A 26,350-nucleotide genomic window follows, 5' to 3' on the forward strand; every position below is an offset into this window, starting at 1 on the left:
TTGAAGGAAGCACCAGCACTGGCATAGAAGATCCCACGTTTGCCAATTGGAAATCCGACGTGTCACTCTGAATCTTTCACCATTTCAACCATTGGATTTGGACATTGAAGGAAGCACCAGCACTGGCACATAAGATCCACGTTTTTTTTTTTTTTTTTCAATATTTATTAGAAAAAAGATAAAAATAATAATAATAATATTAATATTTTAAATTAAATTTATAATATATTATGGACGTATTTGGTATATATATTTAAACATATATTTATAATTTTTAAATATTATTATATGTATTTTTACATTTTTTTACCTATATTTATATTTCAAAAATGCAAATAATATTACTGTAACAATATTATCTAAACGAACCCTATATAATCAAAATACAACTTTAAAAAAAACATAAAAAAACTCCACGTAAATACACATAAATACGCACGTATATAATTTGTTATAAATATATTATTAAAATATTGCGGATCTTAGCAATTTTTTAAAAATATTTTTATATTCAATTTCGCTTTTTTTTTTTTTTTTTTTTTTGCGTCTAAAATTTGGCAAAAAAAATTATGTACTGTTAATCCGAATCGGTCAACGCAGACCTCTGGATCCCGCATCCTCTTCCTCTCAATCGTTCCTCTTTCGTACATAAAAACAAAATACAGCCATTATTTTAAGAACGGTTTTCATTTCACAACTATAAATATTCTCTGGATCTGAGTTCTGAATTCCAAGCGATCCGAATTCCGATTCCCGAGAATTTGTTTTCCAGGTACTTCGGACTTTCTTGTTTTAATCAAAATTTCATTTCTATAATTTGAAAGAATGGAATTCCTTTGCTTTCTCAATCTGTGTTATTGAGTATTGTTTGGTTGCTGAGAATGTTAATGAATCCGCTTTAGCTTTTATATGTTTTGGATTCCGTTCAAACGTAACGTGTTCGTTGAATTTACTGAATGAGATTGCTTTAAAGCTGGTCGCGCAAGACTACGAATATTATAATTGGTAATACATTTTTTGATGTGGAATATTCACTTTTTGTAGCTTTCAAACTATGATTCTATGTCCTCAAGAATATTCTTTCGTATTCTTATTGTTTTTTTAAATAAAATTTTGCTAAAAATATTCCTCTTTAATATTAAATTTTGCTAAGAAATTGCTTAATTAGTTATCTTTTTTTCCTTTAAGCCTAACTGATGTTAACGGACACCTTTACGGTTCAAATTCCCCTCTCTCTATTACTGTAACTATTGAATTATCCCCCCCCAAAAAAAAAGAAAAAGAAAGTTATCGTTTTTTGTTGTATTTGAGATGAGTATGATTCGTAATTTCGTATTGAAATTTTGATAAGGCTTGCATTGTTTTGCAATTTCAGTTAAGAAATAAAGATTTGATTCTTTGGCTGTATTTGATAAACAGTTGAATTGGTGGTATGGGTGGTATTTCTCATGTTTCTTGTAGATAAAAGAAGAAAAATATTTCTTTCTTGGTCACTGAAATTAACAAACAATGATTAAGTGATATGCAGTTAGAGGCAGTAATGGCGGTTGCTGATTCTGAGTCCGTGAAATTAGAGGAGTTCAAAATCCCTACTTACATACTTGTACATGAAGCGAAGGTTGAGAACATTCCTGAAGAGCCTAAGTGTCCGGTGATAGTGTTCATCAATTCCAAGAGTGGTGGTCAGCTGGGTGGGGATCTTCTTGTGACATTTCGTAAGCTTCTCAATGAAAAGCAGGTAAATTTAGTTGTGTGTGAAATGTGGTAGATTTCTTTTATTTAAGCATCTATTTTTGTCATGAGGGCTGACTTTAAAAGTAACTGATTTTCAGGTTTTTGATCTGGGGGAAGAGGCTCCTGATGAGGTGCTGCGCAGAATCTATGTCAATTTAGAAAAGCTCAAGATTAGTGGAGATGAATTGGCTGTTAAGATTCAGGATAGATTGAAATTAATTGTGAGTTGAGTAGTTTTGGATGCTTTCTGATGCATATGTTTCCTTTATATGTACTTGTTAATTTTACAATGTATTATTTGCGGCAACCTTGTATGCGGTTTCCCTTTAATATTTCTGACTGTTATTTCCCTTTTAGGTTGCAGGTGGTGATGGAACAGCTGGCTGGCTTCTTGGAGTCGTTTCTGATCTAAAATTATCTCATTCACCACCAATAGCTACAGTTCCCTTGGGAACAGGAAATAATCTTCCATTTTCTTTTGGATGGGTAGGAAATGACTTATCATATTAGCCTTTATGACTTAAAACTACCTTTAAATAGTTATAATGGCTAGATGAGCCATCTTCATTTTCAAGCTCAATAGGCTGTAGTTTTTTTTTTTTTAATAAAAGCTATTTAATTTTGCATGCAATTATCTAATTTGAAAGCTTGTATTTGTCTTGATCCATTCCATTTTACCATTTTGGATAAAGCATTTGACATTAGTCAAGCATCTCAAAGACAGCATGCGAGTATGTATGTTGCTGTAGTATCTGGAAGATTTTTTTTACTTTACTAATGTAGCCTCTGAGCTTGAAGATATGTTGCCATCTATATTTTATGCAACATCCACTTTTGAAGATTGTGATTATATTGCTACCAAGAAGTTTCTCCATTTTAATATGTAAGCAGTATATGCATCGATGATTTGAATTGGGTAATGTGTATTTGCTTTTATAGGGAAAGAAGAACCCTGGGACAGACGATAATTCTGTGAAACTATTTTTGGGTGAAGTAATGAAAGCCAAGGAAATGAAAATAGACAGGTTATGAAGCTGGCTTGATCTCTTCTTTTAAAGCATAGCTTATAAAATTTTCATGAGTTGCTGCTTAGATGCCTAGATCTATTTGTGTTATACCATTTCCTTGGTGATTTATTCTTCATCTATTTTATTTTGGGTAAATATACTTTTGGTCCTTGAAATATAGATTAAGTTTGATTTTGGTCCCACAAATTTTTAGATGGTGACAATTTTGTCCCTCTAATTTTCTATCAATTTTTTGCTATGTGGCTAATGGCATGCTAAGGTGGCTTCTGATATAGTAATTTAAATTTCTTCTTTTTTGGACACTATAGTCCCGCACATGTGCTTCCCCTTCCCTGCCCCAAAGCCTGTTTAGGACTGAGAACTTCATGGCTGCTTACAAACCCACACATGTGCTTCCCCTTCCCTACCCCAAAGCCTGTTTAGTAGGACTAAGAACTCCATGGCTGCTTACAAGCCCACACAAACTCCATTAATGCTGAAATCTGAGGGTGGTGAAACTTCATTCATTTGAGCCGAAATGCCATAGTCATCACTCCTCTACCACTTTGCTAAAAAATTACAAGTAGACAATCAACCAATGCAATTCCCAAACAACCATACCCCCACAATCCCGATTAACGCTAAAATCCAAAATCTTTCTCAAAACCAAGCCCCAAGCATCACCACTGGCAAATCAACCTTCATGGCCAGCCAACATTTTATCTAGTCTCAGTCATGAGCCACCACACACTACACAAGTCCAAATCAAGCCATCACCACCAAACTTCCCTGGTTACCAGTCACTAGTCACCAGTCAATCTTCTTGTGGAGTACCTCAAAAGAGGGGCTCAAATATTCTTTGGTGGAGTGGGATAAGGTTTGCTCAAATAAGGTTTGTTCACTCAAATTAGTTGCATGTTGCAGCGCATACTGCACAACAATACTCATTGTTAATCAAACTTCTTCAAGCAATTGACCCTACCTGCCAGAACTAATAACCGAGTAATTCAGGGGCTTTTCACCCCTGATGGGTTAAGTAATTTATCCTCATGCCCATAGGGAGCTTTAATCAAGCCTTAATGAGGAAATAATTATGGTGCTTTGGGAATGAAGATATGCACGTATGGCGTAGGGTGATAGCTTCAAAGTATGGGGTGGAAGGAAAACCAATTGGGGCTCATGGGCTTAGCTTTTGGTGTATTATAGAGCAGGATGGATAGATTTGTCTGGCACGTGTCCTTTGTGGTAGGAGTTCGCACATGATTAAGGTTTTGGTATGCTCAGGTGACAGAAATACCTCAGTTTTAGCATGTTTGGATAGCCAATCGGATAGGGCGGACTGAGTTCGAATGTGTAATTTCACAGAAACTTTCATGATTGGGTGTTAGAGTTGGTAAATTCCTTTCTAGAACTTATTTACTCAGGTGCCTAGGGGAAGAGGGGGAAGAGGGATGTGATCGGATGAGATGGCAGTTGAATGGGAGTGAAAAGTTTGATGGTCATTCTTATTAAAAGGCTATCTAAGTTACTTATGCTGTTTCATTCTCTTGGAAGAGTATTGGTGTGTCAAGGCCCCAGCGACGGTGCCCTTCTTTGTTTGAACGGCAGATTGGGGAAATATTACCACCTATGCCAGCCTTATCAAGAAGAATTTATCTTTAGCTGGCTGGTGTTGTATATGTCAGTGTAGTGGGGAAATGGTGGTCTATTTGTTGCTCCATTGTGATGTTGTATATGTTTTGTGGAGTGCAGTCTTTAGGGTGTTCGGGGTTCATTGGGTGTTGCCGAAGATGATAGCATACCTACTGTTTGGGTGGAAGAATTGGTTTGTGATGCACTCTTCACATGTTTGGAATATGACTGATATGTTTGATGTAGGTAGTGTGGGGGGACATAATAGCTACAATTTTCAGGATATTGAGAGACCAGTGGATTAGTTGGAATCCTTGTTGATTCAAACTTTGTTTGATGGGTATCACACATGGGGTTTTACACACTGTAACTTTATCCTTGAGTTCCAAGATTCACTTCACCTTTTTGTATACTTCTTTGTAATTTTTTTAGTTACTTACTTACTTTAAGGTCATTGTGAACATGAAGTAATATATTCTCTAAATATAATGCCATTACTTATAATAAAAAATAAAAAATAAAAACCACAAGAGAGTGGTCTTGTGATCTTAGTGATTTGTGGCAGTGTTTGGTTTTTGTTGAATGGGTTTCATGGGCTTTGTGTGGTGAGGCTTTGGAGTAGTGGTGGTGAGCTTTTTCTTGCCGGTGGATTTCTGGTGAGGAATTTGGGAGTTCATGGTGGCTGGAGAAGAAAGGAGAAAGGAGAATTTAAAGAAGAAGAAGAAGGAAGTGAAAAGAAGGACAAAGAGGAATGACCAAGAAAAAAAAGAAAAAAATTAAACTAAACGAGAGCCACATCAAATAAAAAGTTCCAAATCAGCAGCCCATTAAGGGATGTGTGCATAAAATTGACAGAAAATTATGAAGGCACTAAATTGTCACCTTCTAAAAATTCAAGGAACCAAAATCGAACTTACCCCAATTTTCAAGGGCCAAAAGTATAATTTACCCTTATAGCGTTACTCCCTAGAAGATGCTCTATCAAAGTATCAATTCCTAGATGATTTAGTCTTTATCCTTTCAACTTTACTCTTCTAACTCTAGAGTTTCACACAAAAGTGATCTAAAACCGAAATGATGCTAAACTTTTTAACATTACATACTTTCCTTGTGATGTACATCTTAGATGAAATGAAGGCAATGTGCTTTTGAGGAGCTGCCCTTCTTTGGCGTAGTAATCTTTAGCTTATTATGAACTATGTTATCTACATTTCTTAGCAAGAGTGATTACTGTAGCTTGAGGTTATTCCTTCTTTAGTATACCATAAATAAGTTGGAGCTTGGTTGAAATTCCAAAACCAGTTTGTGCATATTATCAAAGAATTTTCGGGCACTCGTGGATATGTGTGAGGTTGGCGATGTCAGTAAAGTTGGGAGGGATTCACCTTTCCTCTTAAGGTCTTTTTATTTAGCGCCTGAATCTTAAACTGCCATTGTGCAGCTGTGCTCCTTTGTTCCGAACATTTTATGGCTGTGCTACTTAATTTAACTGCCATTGTGCGTCTGTGCTGCTTAGTTTAACTGCCATTGTGCATCTGTTTTCCGGTAGTACTTGGTGTTTCACAAGGCACTTATCATTTACATGTGGAGTTGTGGACAATTGATATTGATAGCCTAGGTCAATTTTGTTACAACAGCTATCCATCAGTTTTTCTTTCCTTTGTCTTCCCCCTTATCATCCCCCAAGATATGGTTATTGAATTTGTTTTGTAATCCAGCTGGCATATTATCATGAGGATGAAGACTCCAAAAGAAGGTTCCTGTGATCCCATTGCACCTCTTGAACTACCACACTCTCTGCATGCATTTCATCGTTGCTCTGAGGCTGATGAACTGAATGTGGTACCAATCTAAACTTATATGCACTCTAAACTAAATGTATCTGTGATCCTGTGTGGCTTCTAAATTTAGATACTGTATCTTGCATGTAAGAAGTTTTTTTTTTTAAAGCCCTCCTTTTCTAAATCATAGACTAGTTTTTTTTTTTTTTTTTTTTGGTTCCTAATAATACTTCAAAATTTTCACAAATATGTTTGAATATTTCCATTTCTTTTTTCTGAATGGCTGGTTGTCTCTCCGGTCCATTCCCAGGTCTTTCTGTTAAAGACCCAAGCTTCCATTTTTAGGGATGAACAAATCTATGACAATCATGCAAAAAAAAAAAGAAAAAGGTTAAATTTCATTCATGTGGCATGATACATGACATTGAAGTTAAAGGCAGAAAAAAGGAAGAGAGAGAGAGAGAGAGAGAGAAATTTACTGCTCTATTCAATGGTCATATGGGGAGGCAATATTGAAGGTGGATGTAAGTCTCCATGACAGTGTGCAATGTTAGCTTTGGATCTACAGAGATAATATGATAGATTGGCCGATTTGCTGGAAAATGCCTAGGCCTAATGATACAACTATTATTTATTTGTAACCGCTAAGATTTGACCCAAAAAAAGCTTCGGCTGGCAGAACTGGAACTTATCATTAAAAAAAAAAAGGTAGCCAAACTGGAACTTCTAATTAATATACCTGATTATGATTTTCAGTGATTTACACAACTGATTTAGTCATGCTATCTTTTAAGAGTCTGCCCAGTTGGTTTCAGGTGGTAAATTTTTATATGAAGAATTTGGAACAAAATATTTTAACTTTTGTGTGGCAATTATAATTGGTTGTTTTACCTGACTATTTATAATTTGACACTTTTGTTTTAGATTCTCAAATGAAACCTTCCTCAAACCCAGTTGATCAGTATGTAATTACTTCTTCTGAACACATCAGTCTCCATCTCTGCTAAATCATAAATAAGCACTCCCAACCCAAATTCTGAAGTAGTTGTATAGAGAAGAAACAATAACCATAACGATAACATTAATGTTTTGTCCTGCTTGACATTCCTTCAGTGAAAGCTGTCTCCTTTTAGTATATACTGCATTTTTTTGACCATGCTTATGTCTGACATCTCCTCAGGAAGGTTGCCACACATTTCGTGGGGGATTTTGGAACTACTTTAGCATGGGTAAGAGTATGAGTCCTGAACAAACTTAAACTTTTATATTCTTAACATTTAAACTTTTAAACCAATACAAATCTGATATTGGAGAAATAAATCTTACCATTTAATAGGAGCCCAGTTATTCAAACATCCATATAAATTATGGCCAATAATTGAAAAATAAAATTCTTTTGTACGCATTGATTTGAAATTTCTAGTTATTGATTGTTGTTTATCGTTAGTATCCTATCAAAAAGAGATTAGGAACTAAGATTGATACTTCCATTTATTTCTTTTTTTCACTTGATTTCATAATTAATATCTTTTTGCTTATTTCTTGCAACTCTTTATGAATCCATCTGGTTTTGGAATAACATGTTATTTGTCGTCTGTAGGAATGGATGCTCAAGTTTCATATGCTTTTCATTCTGAGCGAAAGTTGCATCCTGAAAAATTTAAAAACCAGTTAATTAATCAGGTATTGCTATTGTTTCTGGACCATTTATGCTTATTTGTACTATTCTATGGAGATATATTGAGACCTCTTTGAATTTTGGAGTACACATAACTGTTCTTAAATATCTTGAAGGAGGACTTTGATAAGCAAACTTGTCAGAGGTGAAATAGTGTAGTAATTTTGCAAAGAAGAATGTGATACGTGTAGCACAGATGTTCCTGGAATGTACACAGTTGTTATGTATAATTGCATTGACTAGCTATAAGAAAGTATGTATAATGCTTGTATTGATTAGCTACAAGACAGTATATATATTGCAGTGGCATTCTTATGCTTCTCATAATCATATATATAGTTTCCCTTTCTGGTCAATATAGTATAATCATACATAAAAAATATGGACATTGAATCACTTTTCACATAGTGACAGTCAGGTAGACTTTTTTGGATCTTCGAGGACTAATTGAGATAGTCAGTAGTGTAGTGACAAAACTGAAATTTGACTCATAGTTCAGGGACTAAAATCATATTTTGACCAAAAATTATATTTGTTGGAAGCAAATGCTACTTACTGCCTCCCTTTTCTTTAACCCTTTATCTAACTTTTATTCTTATTTCAATCCTCAAAATTAGAGTACTTATGCAAAGCTTGGATGTACGCAAGGATGGTTTTGTGCTTCTCTTTTTCATCCTGCTTCCCGGTGAGTACAAAGATATGACCCTTTAAACAAGTCAATACTATTCTTTTCTTGTTCTTTTTTTTATATTATCGTCCCACTAGTCACTATAGATTAGCACCATTGGCCTTTGGGCCAAATGGCATTTCCACCCCCATAAGTATGGTGGGGTGGAGGGGGAGGGTGGGGATTCAGTGCCCGTGTATTTACCTCTCAAAATGAAGAACTAGTTGCCATTGGTTGTCTTAGTTTAACTCTCTTTTTTGGTAGAAACTTTTCTAGGATGGATTAATATCAGTTCATGAATATTTTCAATTGCGCAACATGAGCCACTTTATGTTATCAACATATTACTAATGCACCAATGAGCTCTAACTCAAATGACACGTCATTTCTTTGTAAAAACAAGTTGGAGGGTGAGGTTGTGGGTTTGAGACCCACTAGGTGCCTAAATTTATTGGTAAAAAAAATCAACATATTACTAAAGTATACTGATTGATAAGCGATCAAGAATTTTCTTTATTTATTTGTTTGTTTGTTTGTTTTGATAAGTGATCAAGAATTTTATTACTAAAAAAATAGAGGTCAACTAAAGAATTATAGGATAAACCCCCCCCCCCCCCACAAAACCAAAAAAAAAAAAAAATAGTGCAACATTCAATCATTAAACACAAGCAAAAAAAGAAAAAGAAAAGAGACTTAATCTCAATTAGGGGTGTTCACTGATTGGTCCCGGGTTGGGTTTGTGCCCAACCCGGACTCGACCCGACCACTTCAGGTGGGGGAGTACGGAACCAAAAGAAAATTCTTATTGGAATGAGGTGAAGACAATGAAATCTGGCTGGAATATTGATGTGGACAGCAAAGGAACCTTCAAATGGTGGAGAACTCGCTGGAAAAAGGGTGGAAAAGAAGGTTTTCGGACGGTTGGGTTTGTCTGGTTTCAAGCTCTCTCACCCATCACTTGAACCGACTTTGTCAGGTCTACACCTTTCAGAACTGCAGCTGACTGACAGGCTCATCAGATTGGTTGGATGACGATGGGTTGGTCAGTTTCTTCAGGTTCGGTTCTTATTGGACAGGCCTAATCTCAATAATAGATCTCCATGCATTCAAAGGTTTGGTTATTACGTTCTCTCCAAATTGCTCACATAAGACAGTAAGGACTCACATCCAGATGATGAATTTTGTCATATCTTAACATGGGCTTCAACATGTATTTTTCCTAAGGGGTTGCACAATTGGTTAGGGATCACACCTCATGAAGCGTAGGCCATTAGTTTAAATCTTCCCTTCCCACTTTCCTTGGGCCCAAAACTTACTTAAAAAATAAAGAGTCAGTGTGTATCTATGCTTGCTAAATTATTTTCTAAAATATCAGATGTAATAATATTATAATTTTAATAGCTTAATTAAAGCGTGTGTTATTAACAAATATATTGAATTAAATTTACTAATTTTTACATTTGTGTTCAACAAGATAATTTAAGAAAATGCTATGGGTGAGATAATTTAATTCAACAAGATAATTTATATTGAATTAAATTTACATTTGTTATTAACAAATACATTTGCTCTTAGTATGACCATTTATAAATATTTCTTTAAATTAAAGAAAAAATGGTATAATTTTCAATTTATATGACGTTGTAATATTTCCTCTCCTTTCCGTTTTATTTTTGAAAGCATCCAAACAAAGGGGAGGGATATCTATTCTACTCACCCTACGTAATTGCACGTTGTATCCATTCTCCTTCCCTCTCCTCTCCCCTTTCCTTCCCCCTTGTAGCTTCTACTCTCATCTCCCACCACACTTCCAAACACACTTTAAGAGTTTCCAAAGGGGATGCCATATATGCACCTATTTAGTTTATGAACATAACTCCTTAAGTCTTATTAATTATGGATTCTGGGAAAAAAATCATAGAGAAAAAAGAAATAAATAAAGAAAAAATGAAATTGACGGAGGGACCATTTTTTTTGGGAAATTCATATCCGGAAAGCCAATTCTTTAGCTTAACACTTGCTATATACAATTGATCACAATTTTGACTTTCCATCAATTATTATTTCATGTAAGCTTACATCAACGGACCATATATTATCCATATTGTCCATATGTTATGGATCTTTATAAAATTTGGTAATTTGTTCAAAAGATGCATACTATGCATAAGCCTTAGCAAAACCAACTACCAAAATTTATATACAGAATTTATTCCTTAAATAAGAGATATAAACACTTATAATTATCAATAAGTCTAGAGACAATATTTTTCATAATTTTTTTCACAATTGTTGACATTGCCTGTTGTGATTGGTGCATAATAAAAGTGGTGTTAGTAGTAAACCAAAATAAAAATGATGTTTCTTCTAAATAAAAATGATATTGCTCCAATTACAACAAGTCATGTTAGCGGTTGTGAAAAAAGTTGTATAAACTTTTGTGTCCATAGCATTGCTAATTGATTAGCATTCCTACTTATATTTGCTTCTTTTTATATATACATTTAATCATCATGGAAGTTAAAGAAAAATAATCTTTGATATCCAGTCTTACTATAATGCGTTAAGAGGGTCTTCTTTTGTCATCTTTCCCTCGGGTTTCCTTTTTTGTTTGGACTGTGGCGTGAAGGAAGATACTCGCTGGTGACAATCTGAGGAGAAGAGGTTTATCTATTGTGGATTGGTGTTGTATGTGTTGGCATAGTGGGGAGACAGTGGATCATCTTTTGATTCATTGTGAGAAGGCTTATCTATTGTGATGTTTTGTCTTTAGATCATTCAGGGTTTTGTGGGTCTTACCTAAAAGGGTGCTAGATCTTTTCTTTGGATGGAGGAATTGGATGGGGAAGCTTTCATCTGACATTTGGAATTTGACACTATTGTGCTTGATGTGGTGTATTAGGAGGGAGCGCAATAATTGCACATTTGAGGATGTGGAAAGTTCAGGGAATCAGCTGTTTGCTATGTTTATTGCTACTTTGTTTGATTGGTCTCAAGCTTGGAGACTCACATCTAGTGATCTCCTTTAGATGTTTATAGACTCTTTTTTTTATGTACGCAGCTTTTTGTTCTTTTCTCTTTGTAATTTCTGGCTGCCTCGTGTCTTTTTGCATGAAAGTCTTTTTTTTGGTAAAATTTTACTTATCAAAAAAAAATGTTTGTTACGATGCATGAACAATTACCACTATGCAATGGAAGGTAAGGTTTTCAGCCTGTATTACCTGCTTTTGTTAGCAGTTTTTAGTAAATTGCAAATGTTATTCTTTCAATACAGGAACATAGCACAACTTGCAAAAGTAAAGGTTATGAGGAAACATGGTTCCTGGCAAGAACTCCACATACATCAAAGGTAAATCACTGTGTTTATTTTTAGAACTAATTTAGTTTAGTTTTCGTGTTCCCAGTTTTATGCTGGTTGCTGCTTATGGACTACTTGGACAGCATATTATCGATCCCTTAAACAGAAAAAGATCATTCATTTATATGTGATTTGAATGTAATCTCAGCTACGTGTTAACAATGTAAAATTACATGACTGTCTCATTAAAAATTTGTGCTTGGATGTTATTGGCTGTTGTCTTGCAGGTGACAAAATCAGATCTGCTTCCTTGTATTAAACGTTAAAAAAGAACATACATAGCATGCAAAAGTTTTTCATTAGTCATTCTCATGTGTTAATGTCTGACTGCAATCTGTTTATCTAAGGTGTGAGATTATTCATCATCTATTTTATTTTATTTTTCCATATGCCTCGGTGGGTTTTAACCCCATAGACAACCTTCATCATGTTTTTTTGGGAGGAGGAAGTACGGTTTGAACTATTGCTCATTGGGGCTCTACATTATCTGTTTGTTGCTGACATTGTAGAATCCAATGCTTAGTATGAGATCCTAATTTCTTACTTTTACCATGTAAAATTTTTTTGAAAGCATTAATCTATAGTGCAACATCCTTTACCTGTAATGCTCCTGTATATAATTCCTTGGTTTCTTACTCTTTTTTTAGGGGGGAAGGGGGGGAGAATCAATTGAGTTCTTGCCTTCTTGGTTACTAAAACAAATGCAGCTACTAAATTTTTTCTGTTGTATCTCTTTTTTATATTTTTTTCCTAAAGTTAGATTTATCATTAGATTGTTCAAGTTCAAGTTTCAATATTATAACCCTTTTTTTTTTATTTTTTGTTAAAAATACAGTATCCGGTCTATTATATGCCTGAACTTGCCTAGCTTTTCTGGTGGACTAAATCCTTGGGGAACGCCAAATAGCAAGAAAAAGCGTGATGTTGCTCACTGCATTTAATCTTTTTTTTGCAAATCTATGTGTTGATCTTGAATAATTTCACACAAGTTGTTTCTGCTTACACAGTTCTAATTTTATATCCTGATGGAATATGATTTACAGAGAGAGTTGACTCCACCATTTGTAGATGATGGCCTTCTTGAGATTGTGGGATTTAGAGATGCTTGGCATGGGCTTGTTTTGCTCGCTCCAAATGGGCATGGAACTCGTCTTGCACAGGTAAGAAATCAACTGTTAAAGTGCTAACCTCAATTTATTGGTAGAAAATTTTGTAGTTTTCTGGTGAACTAAAAGACAAATCTCAAAAAAGGGCGTGCACAAGGAATTGCATAACTTTGGATATGGTCATAATCCATATATGTATTTGGCAGTCTATGGCTAAGAGGTTCACCATCTTGGTGTTCCAGAGAATTCCAAAAACATTGGAAATTTTATGTCATGGTAATGAGGTAGACAACTCTATTTGTGGTAGGTAAATGCAACTCACACCCCTATATGGGATTGAACCTATTGGCAGAGGAGACACTAGTTAGAAGACCATGGCCTTTTTTTATTTTTTTTATTTTATTTTATTTATTTTTTTATAATTTTTATCTTGGTCCTTCAGAGAACAGATTTCTGAGTAGTTCTCCCCGCTCCGGTGGGTTAAGCATACACCTTCCCTTGTGAACAGATTGAGTGGTACTTTTTGGTTACAAGGTTTGGTTGTATCAGAGAATGACTTCACTAACCTACCATTTGACATATATTATTTTGAATTACTCAATGAAAGGATGACTGAAAACCAGCTCACCAATTGAATGACCCAGTATATTATGATTTTTGGCATTAGGCACATCGTATCCGCTTTGAGTTTCACAAAGGCGCATGTGATCATACGTTCATGAGAATTGATGGGGAACCCTGGAAACAACCTCTCCCAGTTGATGATGACACTGTTGTGGTAGAAATCTCTCACCTTGGCCAAGTAAACATGCTTGCCACCCATGATTGTAGGTCCAAAAGTATTAATGATCACAAAACAACACCTAGCCATCACAATGACGAGGAAGAGGATAGCAATGAAGAAGACTTTACAGAAGAAGAGTTTAGGAAGTTCGGTGCAGCAGATACATTTAAGATCCCTGATGAGGTTGATATTTCCCAACTTAGTTAAATCATTTCCTCCAAGCAATAGTTTGTCCTGTTGCTGGAGTTCCAATATAGTTTTGGGTTTCAGCACTTCTATGATTGCTTGGTCTTAATCCGATCAAGTTGATTGAAGCTTAACTGCCGTTGGTAATCTTAGTAGTCATATTCTGGAGGAAGGGTGGGGAACATTTTAGTTTACATTAGCTTAGAAGAATTATTGCTAAACAATTAGTGATTTTTCATTATTAAGTACTGATTCTTGGTAGTCATTTTCTGTATTTGCAATTATATGTACTGGGTGCGTACGTGTGGATTTAGTCATATAGGATTCAGGGGGGAAAAATAATTGTAGTGAATAAATGTGAACTGGTCTACCTCAAAAAATAAAAGATAAAAATTGTGTACTGGTGATTTTTTCTTTTTTTAAACAATTTAATCAGGCTTAGATATTCAGTTTGTAACATTCTCATCGATAATTTTTCCTCTCTCATGCTACTTCCAGCCTAATAAATAAAAGTCAAATTAGAGAATTTGCAAAAAAGAAAAAGAAAAATAGTAATAATTTACACAATTTAATTAGAGTTTGTTTAGAGAAAATCAAACCTAAGTTAAGTACCGAGTTGTTTCAACCCTCCAAAGTTGAAGGTAAGTTATTTAGGGAATATTTATAACGCAAAAAACCAGATAATAAAATAAATATTAGAGTGATGACATGGATAAATATGAGTTTTTAAAAGTTTAATGGCAACAATTAAAGAAGTATAAAAAAAAAAAAAAAAAAGTTTCAAGTCTTCCCTAAAAAATTTCATAAAACTTGCTGCTTGGAACAAACACAAAAAGCAGAAAGAGTGCTCAGCCACTTAATGCAAATAGTCACCCTTCGAAGAAAATAAGAAAGGGAAGAGTAGAGTTGGGAAAGAGGTCGGGTTATGCGGGTTTAGTTTTGGCCCGATCAGATGTGAACTTGTTAGTTGAAGGCCGAATGCCAACTCGATAAGAAATCAGTTAAACAAGCAAAAATTGGACGCTAAATAGATTTGATATATGTATTAGCGTTTCAAATTTTGTGACACTAATAAACAATGTTTATAACTGATTAAAAAAAATAATGTTTATAAAACTAGACCTAGCAAATGGGTTTGGTAGGATAGGTTTCGGTTTATCTGGTTGGGTAAAAGTCAAATTGGTTACAGATTCTTAAATTATTGGATTAAAACAAATTGTCCTATGAACCTTGCTCATTGTTTGATGGGTCGGATCTGTCAATCAGGTATGATACATATGAGCCCGGAAAAAATTGGCTTTTGCCCCTTTCAAAAAAACAATTTAGCATTTTGCTCTATTTTCCAAATTAATTAGGAAAATGCTTTTTTTTTGAAACTCGATTTTCTCAAAATCGAGTTAAGTCTTATAGTGACGTTTTTAAAGATTCTATAGTGACGTTTTAAGGACCTATAGTGGCGTTTTGTAATCCAATTTTCATGAAGTCGAGTTATAGGTAAAAAAAGAAAAAAAAATTGCATGTAACTTGACTTCATGGAGATCGGATTACAAAACGCTACTATAGATCTTTAAAATGTCACTATAAGCTCCTTAAAATGCCACTATAGGGCTCTAGATTTTTTTTATTTTTTTTTTATTTTTATAACTTGATTTTGAGAAAATCCAGTTTCAAAAGAGGGACATTTCCCTAATTAGTTTGGAAAATGGAGCAAAATGCTAGATTTTTTTTTTTGAAAGGGGCATTTGCCCATTTTCTCCCATATGAGCCCTAATGCAATAAAAAAATTTCGTATAAAGATGAAACTTATCCCAATACATGTTAATGAGGTTGGAATGATACAAGAATATTATTATTTTTATTAAATATAACTAATAAACAAATTTATACAATAAAAGTTTTTTTTTTTTTTGGGTGGATGACAACCATTTCTGTATTAATAAAGTGTTGGATTTTGAAAGAACCATTATTGCTTAACCAATCATATTGTTGGAGAAACAAGTTGAAAAAATGATACAAGAACATGAACGGAAAAATAAAAAGTTAGAATATGGAGTAGGATTCAAGAACTTGAAAACATGACATAGGAAGACTTACAAACTTGAATGGAAGAATTAAGAACTTGAACACATGACACATAGTTGTCCAATATGAAAGCCTAGAATACTACAACTAATAGGACAATTTGACAATGATCCAGCTCAACAATTATAACTTATCAATGCATTTGAACTAAGCCCTACAACACATTTTCATTCCAAGTTACTCCAACTTCCATCCTGACCTGATGAGTTCTAAAAATGATCTTTAGACATACTATAAATCTTATTTTCAAAACCAATGCATCAATTGATTACTGCAATTTCTTTCTTTGCTTGTTTTCCTATTCTATTTTAATTTCATTCCCTCTCGTAATTGAAGGTTATCCTATACTACACCATTACCTTTGATTTAGTGGTGGACTCATGTAATAGTAATTTATTACTGATGGATTTATTGTTCTAAATAGCTTTAACAGGAATCCTCTAGCATTTTCCACTTGTATTGGACTTTTTTTTTATATGCATTTATATTTTGAATTTTACACTACACCCATATATAACAAACAGGATGGTTTTTCTTTCAAAGTTGTAACTTGTAAAGGAGAAATTTGATGCAATTAATCATCATCAAGTTGCATGTGATGAAAATAATATGATTCCCCTTAACTCAAACTCCAAATCGAAGAATAATGGTGTAGAATCAATGCACATGGTAGTTGGGAGCTTGGATGAAACAATTGTAGGCTTTTAATTTCCTCCAATATTTTACATGAAAATTTATATTAAAAATAAAATGGTATTTTTATATATATATTTATATATATAATTCAATAGTTGAGGGTGAAGGAATTTGAACTCTTGATGATGCCAGTTAAACTACAATGTAGTATTTTATATGCTTTGATCACATGAAAAGGTATCCAAAGTAGATTGTTTTTCATGAGTAATGGAATTCATAATAATTGTCTAGCATACAACATGCAACTTTACTTTTTATGTGTGAATTAAGGAAAAAAAAAAAAATCAAAAAGGAAATTTGATATTTTATTTTTTTGGAGAGAGAATGATGAGGCTAGATCAAAAAATGAACACTAAAATGTGTGTGTGTGTGTGTGTGTTTTTTTTTATCCCTAGCCTCATCATTCTCTTGACTATATCAGTAGCTTGCAAATGCATAACACTGATGGACAAACATGTAAACTTCAAATTGGAATGAGCAGAAAATTTTGACATTAAACTAGAAAAAAAGAAAAAAAAAGGGGGGGGGGGTTCGGAGGGTGGGCGGCTTGGAGCACCCACATAGCAGTGTGTGATTAGCCTAGTATTAGTACTACAAATAGATTGAAGTAATCATGTAGTGACAATACAAGAGAGATTTCTCTTAGCATAATGTTGCTAAGATCATTTTAGGTACCTAATCAATAATTATAGTAAATTCAATTATTTTTAGTCAATTTAAATTGGCTTCAGATTAGATAATTTATGAATCTAGTAAAATGTTCTTGAGACCGACCCTCTATGAACACTCCTTATTTCATGTCTAAAAATCTAAAAATATAAGAATTTTGTATTTGATAGACCTTTTCAGCCTACACCAATCAATTGGGATTGTGAAGAAATAATATAAAAGTGCATTCATAACGAAGTGGAACCTAAGATTTCCCTCAACTCAACAAATCCTACTTTAAAATTGAGTGCTCACCTAAAAAAAAAAATAATAAAAAATAATAATAATAATAATAATTAATTAAATTGTCAAGTGCATATTCAATTAAATAAGAAATATATATAACGTCTTCGTAAAAGAATTTCTTATGATTATTAATAATAATAAATCTAAGTTGAGAAATGCCACTAGTACCCTAGCAAATAATGATTTATTTCATTTTCAAACATTGCAACGTGTAGATGACTTGCAACTTGGTGTTGTGATCCTGCATTTTAAAACACATGACCCCTTAGACACTTGCCACTTCTCTTTGGCGACCACCTTACCTTGTATGTAGCAATTGTTGCAAACAATGATGCAACAAATCCTCTCCCATATTAAAATTGCTTAGAATACAAAAAAAAAAAAAAAAAAAAAAAAATGAAAAAGAAAAAATCAATAATATAATTTGTGGGGAGTGGAAGAGTCCCCATCCAAACCTTAAGTCCAAGAAGTAAATGGGCTGCAGGGAATGAATTGGGCCTAGCCTATATGATAAAAAGAAGGCCCAGTGGACAATGGGCTGTGAAAGAAAGGAAGCTAGACCATCCTAAGTACTATAGAAGAAGAGAGCGACGTAGGAAAGTCATTCACATGGAGAGAGTAAGGAACTAGCCTTACCCAAGGAACGATGCTCGAATGATCCATGTATGGATTTCAGGATATGCTTAGAACCATGGGAAACTTTCAAAACAAGCAAGAAAGTTGAAAATTTTTGCCTCCGCATTAATGATGGGGTTCTTACCTAAACTCTGCTGCATTGAATGCATATGAGACAGCCTGAACAGTACAAACAACCTCCCAAAAGTCAGACTTCTAGGATAAGGGTGGGGAGGAAACCGATAAAGTAAAGGAAAATATCCCTGAGAATCTGACTGGTAACAAGACAGCTATAGAGATAAGAGTAAGGAATGTCACTATAAAAGGGGGGAGGGAGGCAAATGAATGGGGAGGAGCTGGAAAAAAGAAAAAAGAGATAAAAGGGAACAATCTGAAAGAAAGAAAGAGAGAAAGTGTGCGTAACACTATGGGAACGAGAGAATTTCCTGTTGTAACATTTGAGTAGAAATTGAAATACATGTGGTCAAAGAAATCAACTGTTTGAGTTTCTCATTGTGGAATGTCAAGTGTTTATTCTCATATATATATATATATATATATGGGACTCAACAATGTTAGTGATACCAAAATATTAAGACACTATATGAAGGTTGGAATCTAGAGATTAAAAATTCACACACTTTAGTAAATTACTATGTAAGTGGGGATATTCTTGACACCTACACTTTTATACATAGATTCCATAGAATATATTCACACACTTGTTATGGTTAAATTGTAAAGGAGTACATTTCTCTCTAAGGAATGGGTAGATCTCTCTCAAAAAAAAAGTTGAGATGTGTATATGGTTTCTTTAGTCTTATAAGCTCAACTCACACTCCATCCATGTCCTAGAAGCAGAGGGTGGAAGTCTTAACTTATATGATAAAGCTGAAAAAGCAAATCAAGAAAAAACAAAATATTTATTATTTGCATGCCAATCGTGACCTACTAGGTGGCAAGTAGGTTGCGACTTTCCAAGCTCACTTAATCTATTTGCCATGTGTCACTCGCGGGCTGGTAGGTCGCATAGAGGTCACTTGTAGGTCACAAAATGCAGTTTTGGGGGATATTTGCAGCCTAGCATGCTGAGGGGAAACAATATAATTAGTTGACAAACGGTTGAAAGGATTTTGTAAAGTAGCATCTTGAGTTTTAGAAACTCGATTTGTAACTCGAGTTCTATAAACTCGATTTATGCTGGTGCTAAGCGAAGAATCTGGAAACAGAGCAAGAATCTGGTTTGAGATCCATCAAAGAACTGGTGCTAAGCAAAGAATCTGGAAGCACATCAAAAGCAAGAAGAATCTGGAAACAGAGCAAGAATCTGGTTTGAGATCTACCGAAGAACATCAGAAGCAAAACAGAGGAACATCCACCGAAAGAACAGGGGAAGAAGAAGAAATCCACCGAAGAAGAAGACGACGAAGATGAAGAGCTAGTCTGAAAAGAAAATGGTGGAACTCAAGTTTCTAAGACTCGAGTTCTAGGTGGAATAGATTAGATCTTGCATCTTGAGTTTTAAAAACTCGAGTTCTAACATGGATCTCGAGTTTTAAAAACTCGAGATGCTAGTTCTCCAATTTGTTTTGCAACAGGACAACTAACGATATTGTTAAAAAATTAACGCTAAATGAAAAGAAAATTCTACAGTTTTGAGACCAAGTTTGACTAGGCTTAATTACATTTTACCCAAATACGATTTTTTTCTGGGGAAAAAAAAAATTAAAATCAAAGAAAAAATACATAAAACTTTGTCACTAAATTAAGCCAACAAAAGCATGGACTTAACATAAGTAAATCTAAAATTAAAGCTCCAAAAGTCTATTCTTTCAAATAACATTAAGAGGCCATGAATAGTGTTGCAAAACAATCATCATCATCACCCAAAACAATGCATACCCATTCACTAGAACACTTGAAAGAAAAACAGTACTAAAAAATTTAAAAAAAAAAAAAAAAAAAAAAAAACCTTGTAATAAACTATAAAATTAATATTTGAAACAATAATAAGACACATCATTGATGTAGTGGCCATTGAATGAGCCAAAGGAGGAAGGAAGGATTGTATAAAAGGGGAGAGGAATGAAGAAGAAGAACGAAGTTAAAAATAAAAAAAATAATTAATTATCGAGAATTTTAAATGTATATTTTAAGAAATGAAAAATCTAGGAATAATGTGAGTTTTTATAACAAAAACAAAAGACAATTTGAAATATGCATGCTTTCAAATTTTTAGCGCTCTTAATGCAAATAGTCACGCTTTTAAGGAAAGAAGAGAGGGAAAAATAGATTTGAAAAACAAGTTAGGTTAGAGTTTGACCCAATCAAATGAGAGTCTAATAGCTGAACGTTGAATGCCAACTCAATATTCAATTAGATTAAGAGATAATATTAATGAATTTGATATATGCACGCTTTCAATTTTGTTGACATAAATATGTAATGTCTATAATACTCGACTTAGCAAATGGGGGGAGGATGGGTTTGAGTTTGATTTCGTTGAGTAAAATTCAAATTGGTTAAAGATCATTAAATGTTTGGAGCAAAACAAGTTATTATTCCAATGACCATTACCTCACAAGTCAAAAATCAATAAACGAAATCTGTACAACAGATAAAACTTATCCTAATAGTATATTTTTTTCATGTTTTTTGTATATAAAAAAAAAGTTAACATGTTTTATAATTTCTTCTTTCTCAATTCTTTCAATAAAACACTAAAAAATAAAAAGTTGAATAATACATAAATTATTAAAAATTTATAGTTAGGTAAATTAATCCTAAATCTACTAGTTTAATGATTCTAAAAATGAATAAAACAACATGCATTTATATATTATACATAAAAAATGGAATAAAGTTACATCACCTAGAAAACCACTAAGTGTGTGTGTTGATGCCCACTTTGGCAAGGAGGCCCAATAATAAGAAGAAGCCCAACAATATGGGAGGGAATAAAGAAGAAGAATTAGCAAATTGAGAAGAAAATCTTTAACCCCGAATGGTAGGATTAATGGACCATAGTCCTGTAAAATAGTAAAAGGGCCTCAAAGAAAGCAAGCGAACCCAAAGAAGCCCGAAGAAAGAAGCAGTAAACCCATGGATATTATGAGAAATGGAAAGCAAGCAAGAATGGGCCGAAGGAACCTAAAGGAAGGAATTAAGTAAATAGGGGTTGGTGGAAAAGCCTATAAGCCCCGAAAGTAAAGGATATGGTAACTTGGGCCGGGGAAGCCCAAAAGATTTAGCAAAAGCCCATAGGAATGAAGGATTGGAATGGACCAAGGATGCCCAAGGAAATGAAACGGGCCGAGGATGCCCAAAAGAATAAAATGGGCCAAGGGAGCTCGAAAGTGATGAAATGGGCCAATGAAGCCCAAAACAACATGAGTACAAGACCAATGATAGTACTGGGCTACTGGAATTGAGCAAAAGGAAAGCATACAGCAGGCCCAAAAGAGGCCCAGTAAGCACAAGTCAAATAATAACATGGCAGGAACAACGGGGTAGCATGGCAAGAGTGTCAATCGACCTACAAAGAGGTTAAGGGATGGATTGAAGAAGGAAAGGCCCACAATCAAGTAAGACCCAGCCTAGGAAAGAAGTAAGACATAAAGAATGAAACCCAGAGACTCATCCATGCCACAAGAAGTCAAGAATGAGTAGCGGAACGTGCAGACAAGCCCTCAGGTCATGGCAAACGCATGAACAACAGACAAGCCATTGACACACATGGAAGTGGAGCACTTACGAGGCTTAAGCACCACCCACTTTTACCCAGTCAATACAGGAGTGGTGCGCCATGAGTCAGAGGTAAGAGAAGGTATGGTTTGGCGGTAGGGAGAAGGGAAAAGCCTATTCTAGGGTTCCCGCTCCAGCTTTTTTGGGGTAAATGTCCTGGTGGGAGGACATACCACCCAAAAGAGGGAAAGATGAGCTGGAATCACTAGGTGCATGCCATCGGGAATAGTAAGAGAGAATGTCCACCCTTATCCGAATGGGAATGCCATGGTGAGCAAGAAAACAAAATAAAACTCTTTTGTCTGGGAATGGGATGTGGCATGGCCAGCACAGATAAGTGGTGATGGCTGGGTAGTCGACAGACCAATGGGTGGTCTTGGAAGGACACCTATACCAGGACAAAAGCGGTTAAGGGGCAAAACAGTAAAAACTCATCATGGCAGGTAGTATAAAAAAGGGCCTCAATTGTGCACAGTGGAGGCAGGACAGGGGAGAACGGAGGAGAATAGAGAAAATGGGAAGAAAAACTCGAGATTAAAAAAAAAAAAAAAAAAGTAATAAAAGGAATGAAAGATAAGAGGGAAAGCAGGAAACTTTGAGAGGAAAAAAGGAACCAAAGAGGGAAAACAGAGAGTGAGCAAGAGTGTGATAGTAGGTATGCACCAATAGGCTGTTCCTTTCTCTCCCTCTAAAAGCCTACTCTTTAGTGAGGATTAAGGAAGTTGAGAAAAATCCATCTAGGTCCATTCTTTCAAAGTGGGCAATTTCTGTGGTAGGATGTCCTAGTGAGATTACGCACATTGAAGGGTGGTTCCCTTCTTGGACTTGACTCCGTTGAGAAATCAAGCACATTAGACTAACCTTCCTTCCTTTTATTTTATTGATCAAGCATTAATATTATTTCCTTTTCTTTTTATCATTGTTATTAACTCATTTCTGCTGCATTTATGTCACTGCATTATCTCCTCCTTTACTAAGATCATGATTTAGCTTTTCTGTTTTTTTTTTTTCCCCCTAGCTGACAGTAAACATATTCTTCTTATTATTGTCATATTACACTTACCTGACATAACTGTTTGTAACAGTTTCCTTCACCATGGGCACGTGTTCAAGGTCTTAGCAAAGGGGTTTTAGCTTGTGCACAAACTAGCTTGGAGTGAGTTGCAGTCAAGCCAGTCCTGACTCTTCTACCCAGAATCATTGGGCTGTAACGTGGTAAGAGATAGCCCAGCCTACAGTTGCAAAAAAGGCCCACCACAGTGTGCATATGGATGAAGATTTTGTTGAAAACTTATTTATTTTATTTTTTTAGAGAGTTTCAACCTATGACGTCCATTCCTGATAATAGCTCTTTATTATCAAACTAAGACATTAATCATTTTTTTGGTGTAAGCGGGGATTGAATCTTAGATCTCTTATTCAACCATCAGAAATTTTACCAATTGAGCTAATTGGAACCCACAAAAACACATTTATTTATATTGCAAAGTATAGCTATGCTTTAAAAAAAGAATTGAGACTTTAGAAAGGTATAAATAAGTAAATGAACTAAAAATTTAAAAGAAAAACACTAATACAAACTCACATGGTAGAGCTTTAAGACTAAAAATATCATGTTTTAGGTAAAAATATGGTTAGGAAAAATGTATAATGGACTTATATGAAAAAGTACTCAAAGTCATTGCAACAGTATATTTAATATTGAAAGGACAAAACTTAAATACAATACTTTAGATGCTGTTTCTTAGTTTCTCGTCTTAAGATTTAGTCATATGACTATTTAACTAAAAAATACACTTCTATCCTATAAGAAAAAATTTATATGATAGAATCTTAAAAAGAGAACCTAAGAAATAATATCTAAATACTGTACGTAAGTTTTACTCAAATTGAAAATACTATTGTGAAAGACCTCCTAGGATAGTGTGCTATGATGTCCCACACTACACTATTTTCACCATGTAGCTTACCTCATAAGCAGGTATCCCAAACCATTAACCAATCAAACACAACTCAACCAATCACCAATATATATATATATATATATATATATTGGTGAAGTTGAATTATTAAGGGACGAAAAGTATTAACTAGCTTTGTGTAATGTGTGGTTGACCACTTAAATAATAAAGCTCTATATATTATCTCTTTCTAAATTTTCTATATTTCTCCTTCTTATTATTTTATATTTTTTATATTTTACAACAAATACTTAAATTTGACAACCGCACATCAAATTTGCTTAGGTCAAGTCAAATAAGCTATATAAAAAACAAATCGGACTAAACTAGTTGCTATTTCTATTACTCTTACCCTTTTTTCATGCAAGTTTGGACGGTTTAATGAGTTTAGGTATAGGTTATGTTTGGTAATTATTTTTGTTTTAAGTTTTCAAAAACTTGTTTTCATAAATAAAATAAAATAAAAAGAATTGGGAAAAAAAATTGTTTTATTGTGTTTTCAAAGTTAAAAACATTTTTGGTTAGTTTAAAACAATTAAGAGTGAGCATTTCATGGACCTATTAAATAAGTGATAAACCAATGTTGTGAATTTCACTACAATATTTGTTCCAGTTTGTCTATTAAAATGAAATATAGAGCTTGTTGATACTGTATTTTATTTGATCATTATTAGCATGCCAAAATTCAAGCTTAATCCCTTTTTTTTTTTTTTAAATTGTGTTTTTATGATAATAAATTACATGAAAAAAATTCTATTTGTCCCGATCTGATATTGGATAAACCATTTTAATGATCCAAGAGTTCAAAATCCCAAAATTGACCAACGTCAGCTAACCTGAACCAGAACTAGTCAAAACGTTGACTAAAGATCTAACTATCCGATCAAGAATTTTTTTTTTTCTTCTTAAAGATCATGAAATTACCTTTAAAACAACAGTTTATAGACCAAAATTAGAGTTGAAAAGGATGAAATAACATAAAAATATCAAAATCCTGATTTAAAATATTATTTCATTCCAAGTCAAAATGCAATTTTTATGGATTTTCCATGCAATAAATTGAACAAATACAACCACAACGAGTGCAAACGACCTAGATTGCATTAAAATATGATAGATTAGCTACTCTACAAAAAAAGGGTTTGATGATATCCCCTTTGAATTAGGAGGAATTAATTTTCTAAGAAAAGTGTTACATAAATTTTTATACTGCATCACCTCCTTTCTGAGCGTAATATCTCAGTGACTGTAACTCCAAATTGGATGAAGCTAGAACCTTTGGAAACTATACATCTAATTTTTTTTGAAAATGTCTGTTTGAAGAAATCCGAACTCCTGAATACCTCCAAAAAGTAGCACGAAACTAGGTTGGAAAAGGGAAAAATAAGAAAATTAGGAAATGAATAATGGAGGAGTTTCTAAAAGAAACGATGAGATGGCAGTAGGATACCATTAAGGTGTGCGCCTCAATTTTGTATAAATACACCCCTCCTCCAACGGTCCTCTTGGAATTTTTGGGGAAAATTATATTTTACTCCCTAAATTATACTTCATTTTACACTTTGTTAGGGTTTAAAGAGTCATGAAGTTGCACCAAGGACCAAAATGGCACAGAGAATTGAACCCCATAGAATACTTGAGCCCGCAATAAAGAAAAAGGTTGATAGGCCCAAAATCCATTAAGGTTTTAAAAAAGGAACCTAAACCCCATGAATGGATAAGCCTTAGAATCCATGAAACGAAGGGAAGAAGAAAAGCCCAGCCTGCCAAGGTCAAAAAATCGCTAGGGAGCCTAATAGTGGGAACTGGGCCGGGATACCTGGGGATTGCCAAGAGCTTGGGATGCTGTGGACATGCAGCAAAGCCAGAGTTGGATTAAGATAGTTCAAAGGGGATGCCAAGAAACATAAGGAATGAGAATAGATATGTCCCTATCAGCCGCCCAATGATGCAGAAAGGAATCAAAAAGCTTGGGAACCAACAATTCATGAACAAGGGGCTAGTACCTCGAGGAACCTAGAAAGAAGAACCATGAAGGGAAGTGGCTAAGAAGTTTTCAACCTGGCAGGAAGGAATCAGCTCACTTGGGAAAAATGACAAAGGGAAAGGTAGCCAAAAGCTGAGACTGAAAAAAAGGTGAGAGGCCTTGAAGGAAGAATGACCAAAGGTCAGCTCTTTAGGGACACCCCAGAATGAAAAGTCAGCAAGAGACTTTTGGGGAAGAAGCACCAAAAGGAGAAAATTATGAGAAATAAGGAAGGGACCAACTCACCAATGTTGCTGGCACAACATTGGTTCTGACCCAGGAGAGCAAATGGGAGGAATCAGTGGTACCCAGGACTCGGGGATGACACTATAAAAGGAG

General features: G+C 34.4%; 1 protein-coding gene across 2 annotated transcripts; it reads left to right on the top strand.

The window, feature by feature from the left end:
* Positions 1-572: 572 nt before the first annotated feature.
* On the top strand, positions 573-14,335 carry LOC115955067 (diacylglycerol kinase 5). 2 transcript variants are annotated; one of them, XM_031073107.1, is made up of 13 exons: positions 573-772; positions 1,519-1,738; positions 1,833-1,955; positions 2,092-2,220; positions 2,674-2,759; positions 6,092-6,215; positions 7,335-7,383; positions 7,755-7,837; positions 8,450-8,517; positions 11,774-11,848; positions 12,693-12,780; positions 12,901-13,017; positions 13,631-14,335. In XM_031073107.1, the coding sequence occupies exons 2-13, from the start codon at positions 1,523-1,525 to the stop codon at positions 13,952-13,954; spliced, it is 1,482 nt and encodes a 493-aa protein (XP_030928967.1). In that variant the 5' UTR covers positions 573-772; positions 1,519-1,522; the 3' UTR covers positions 13,955-14,335. The 2 variants fall into 2 exon arrangements, with proteins under 2 accessions (XP_030928967.1, XP_030928968.1); XM_031073108.1 differs by having other exon boundaries at positions 1,529-1,738.
* Positions 14,336-26,350: the final 12,015 nt, after the last annotated feature.

This window comes from Quercus lobata, chromosome 8, assembly GCF_001633185.2.
Source record: "Quercus lobata isolate SW786 chromosome 8, ValleyOak3.0 Primary Assembly, whole genome shotgun sequence".
Taxonomy (NCBI): Eukaryota; Viridiplantae; Streptophyta; class Magnoliopsida; order Fagales; family Fagaceae; genus Quercus; species Quercus lobata.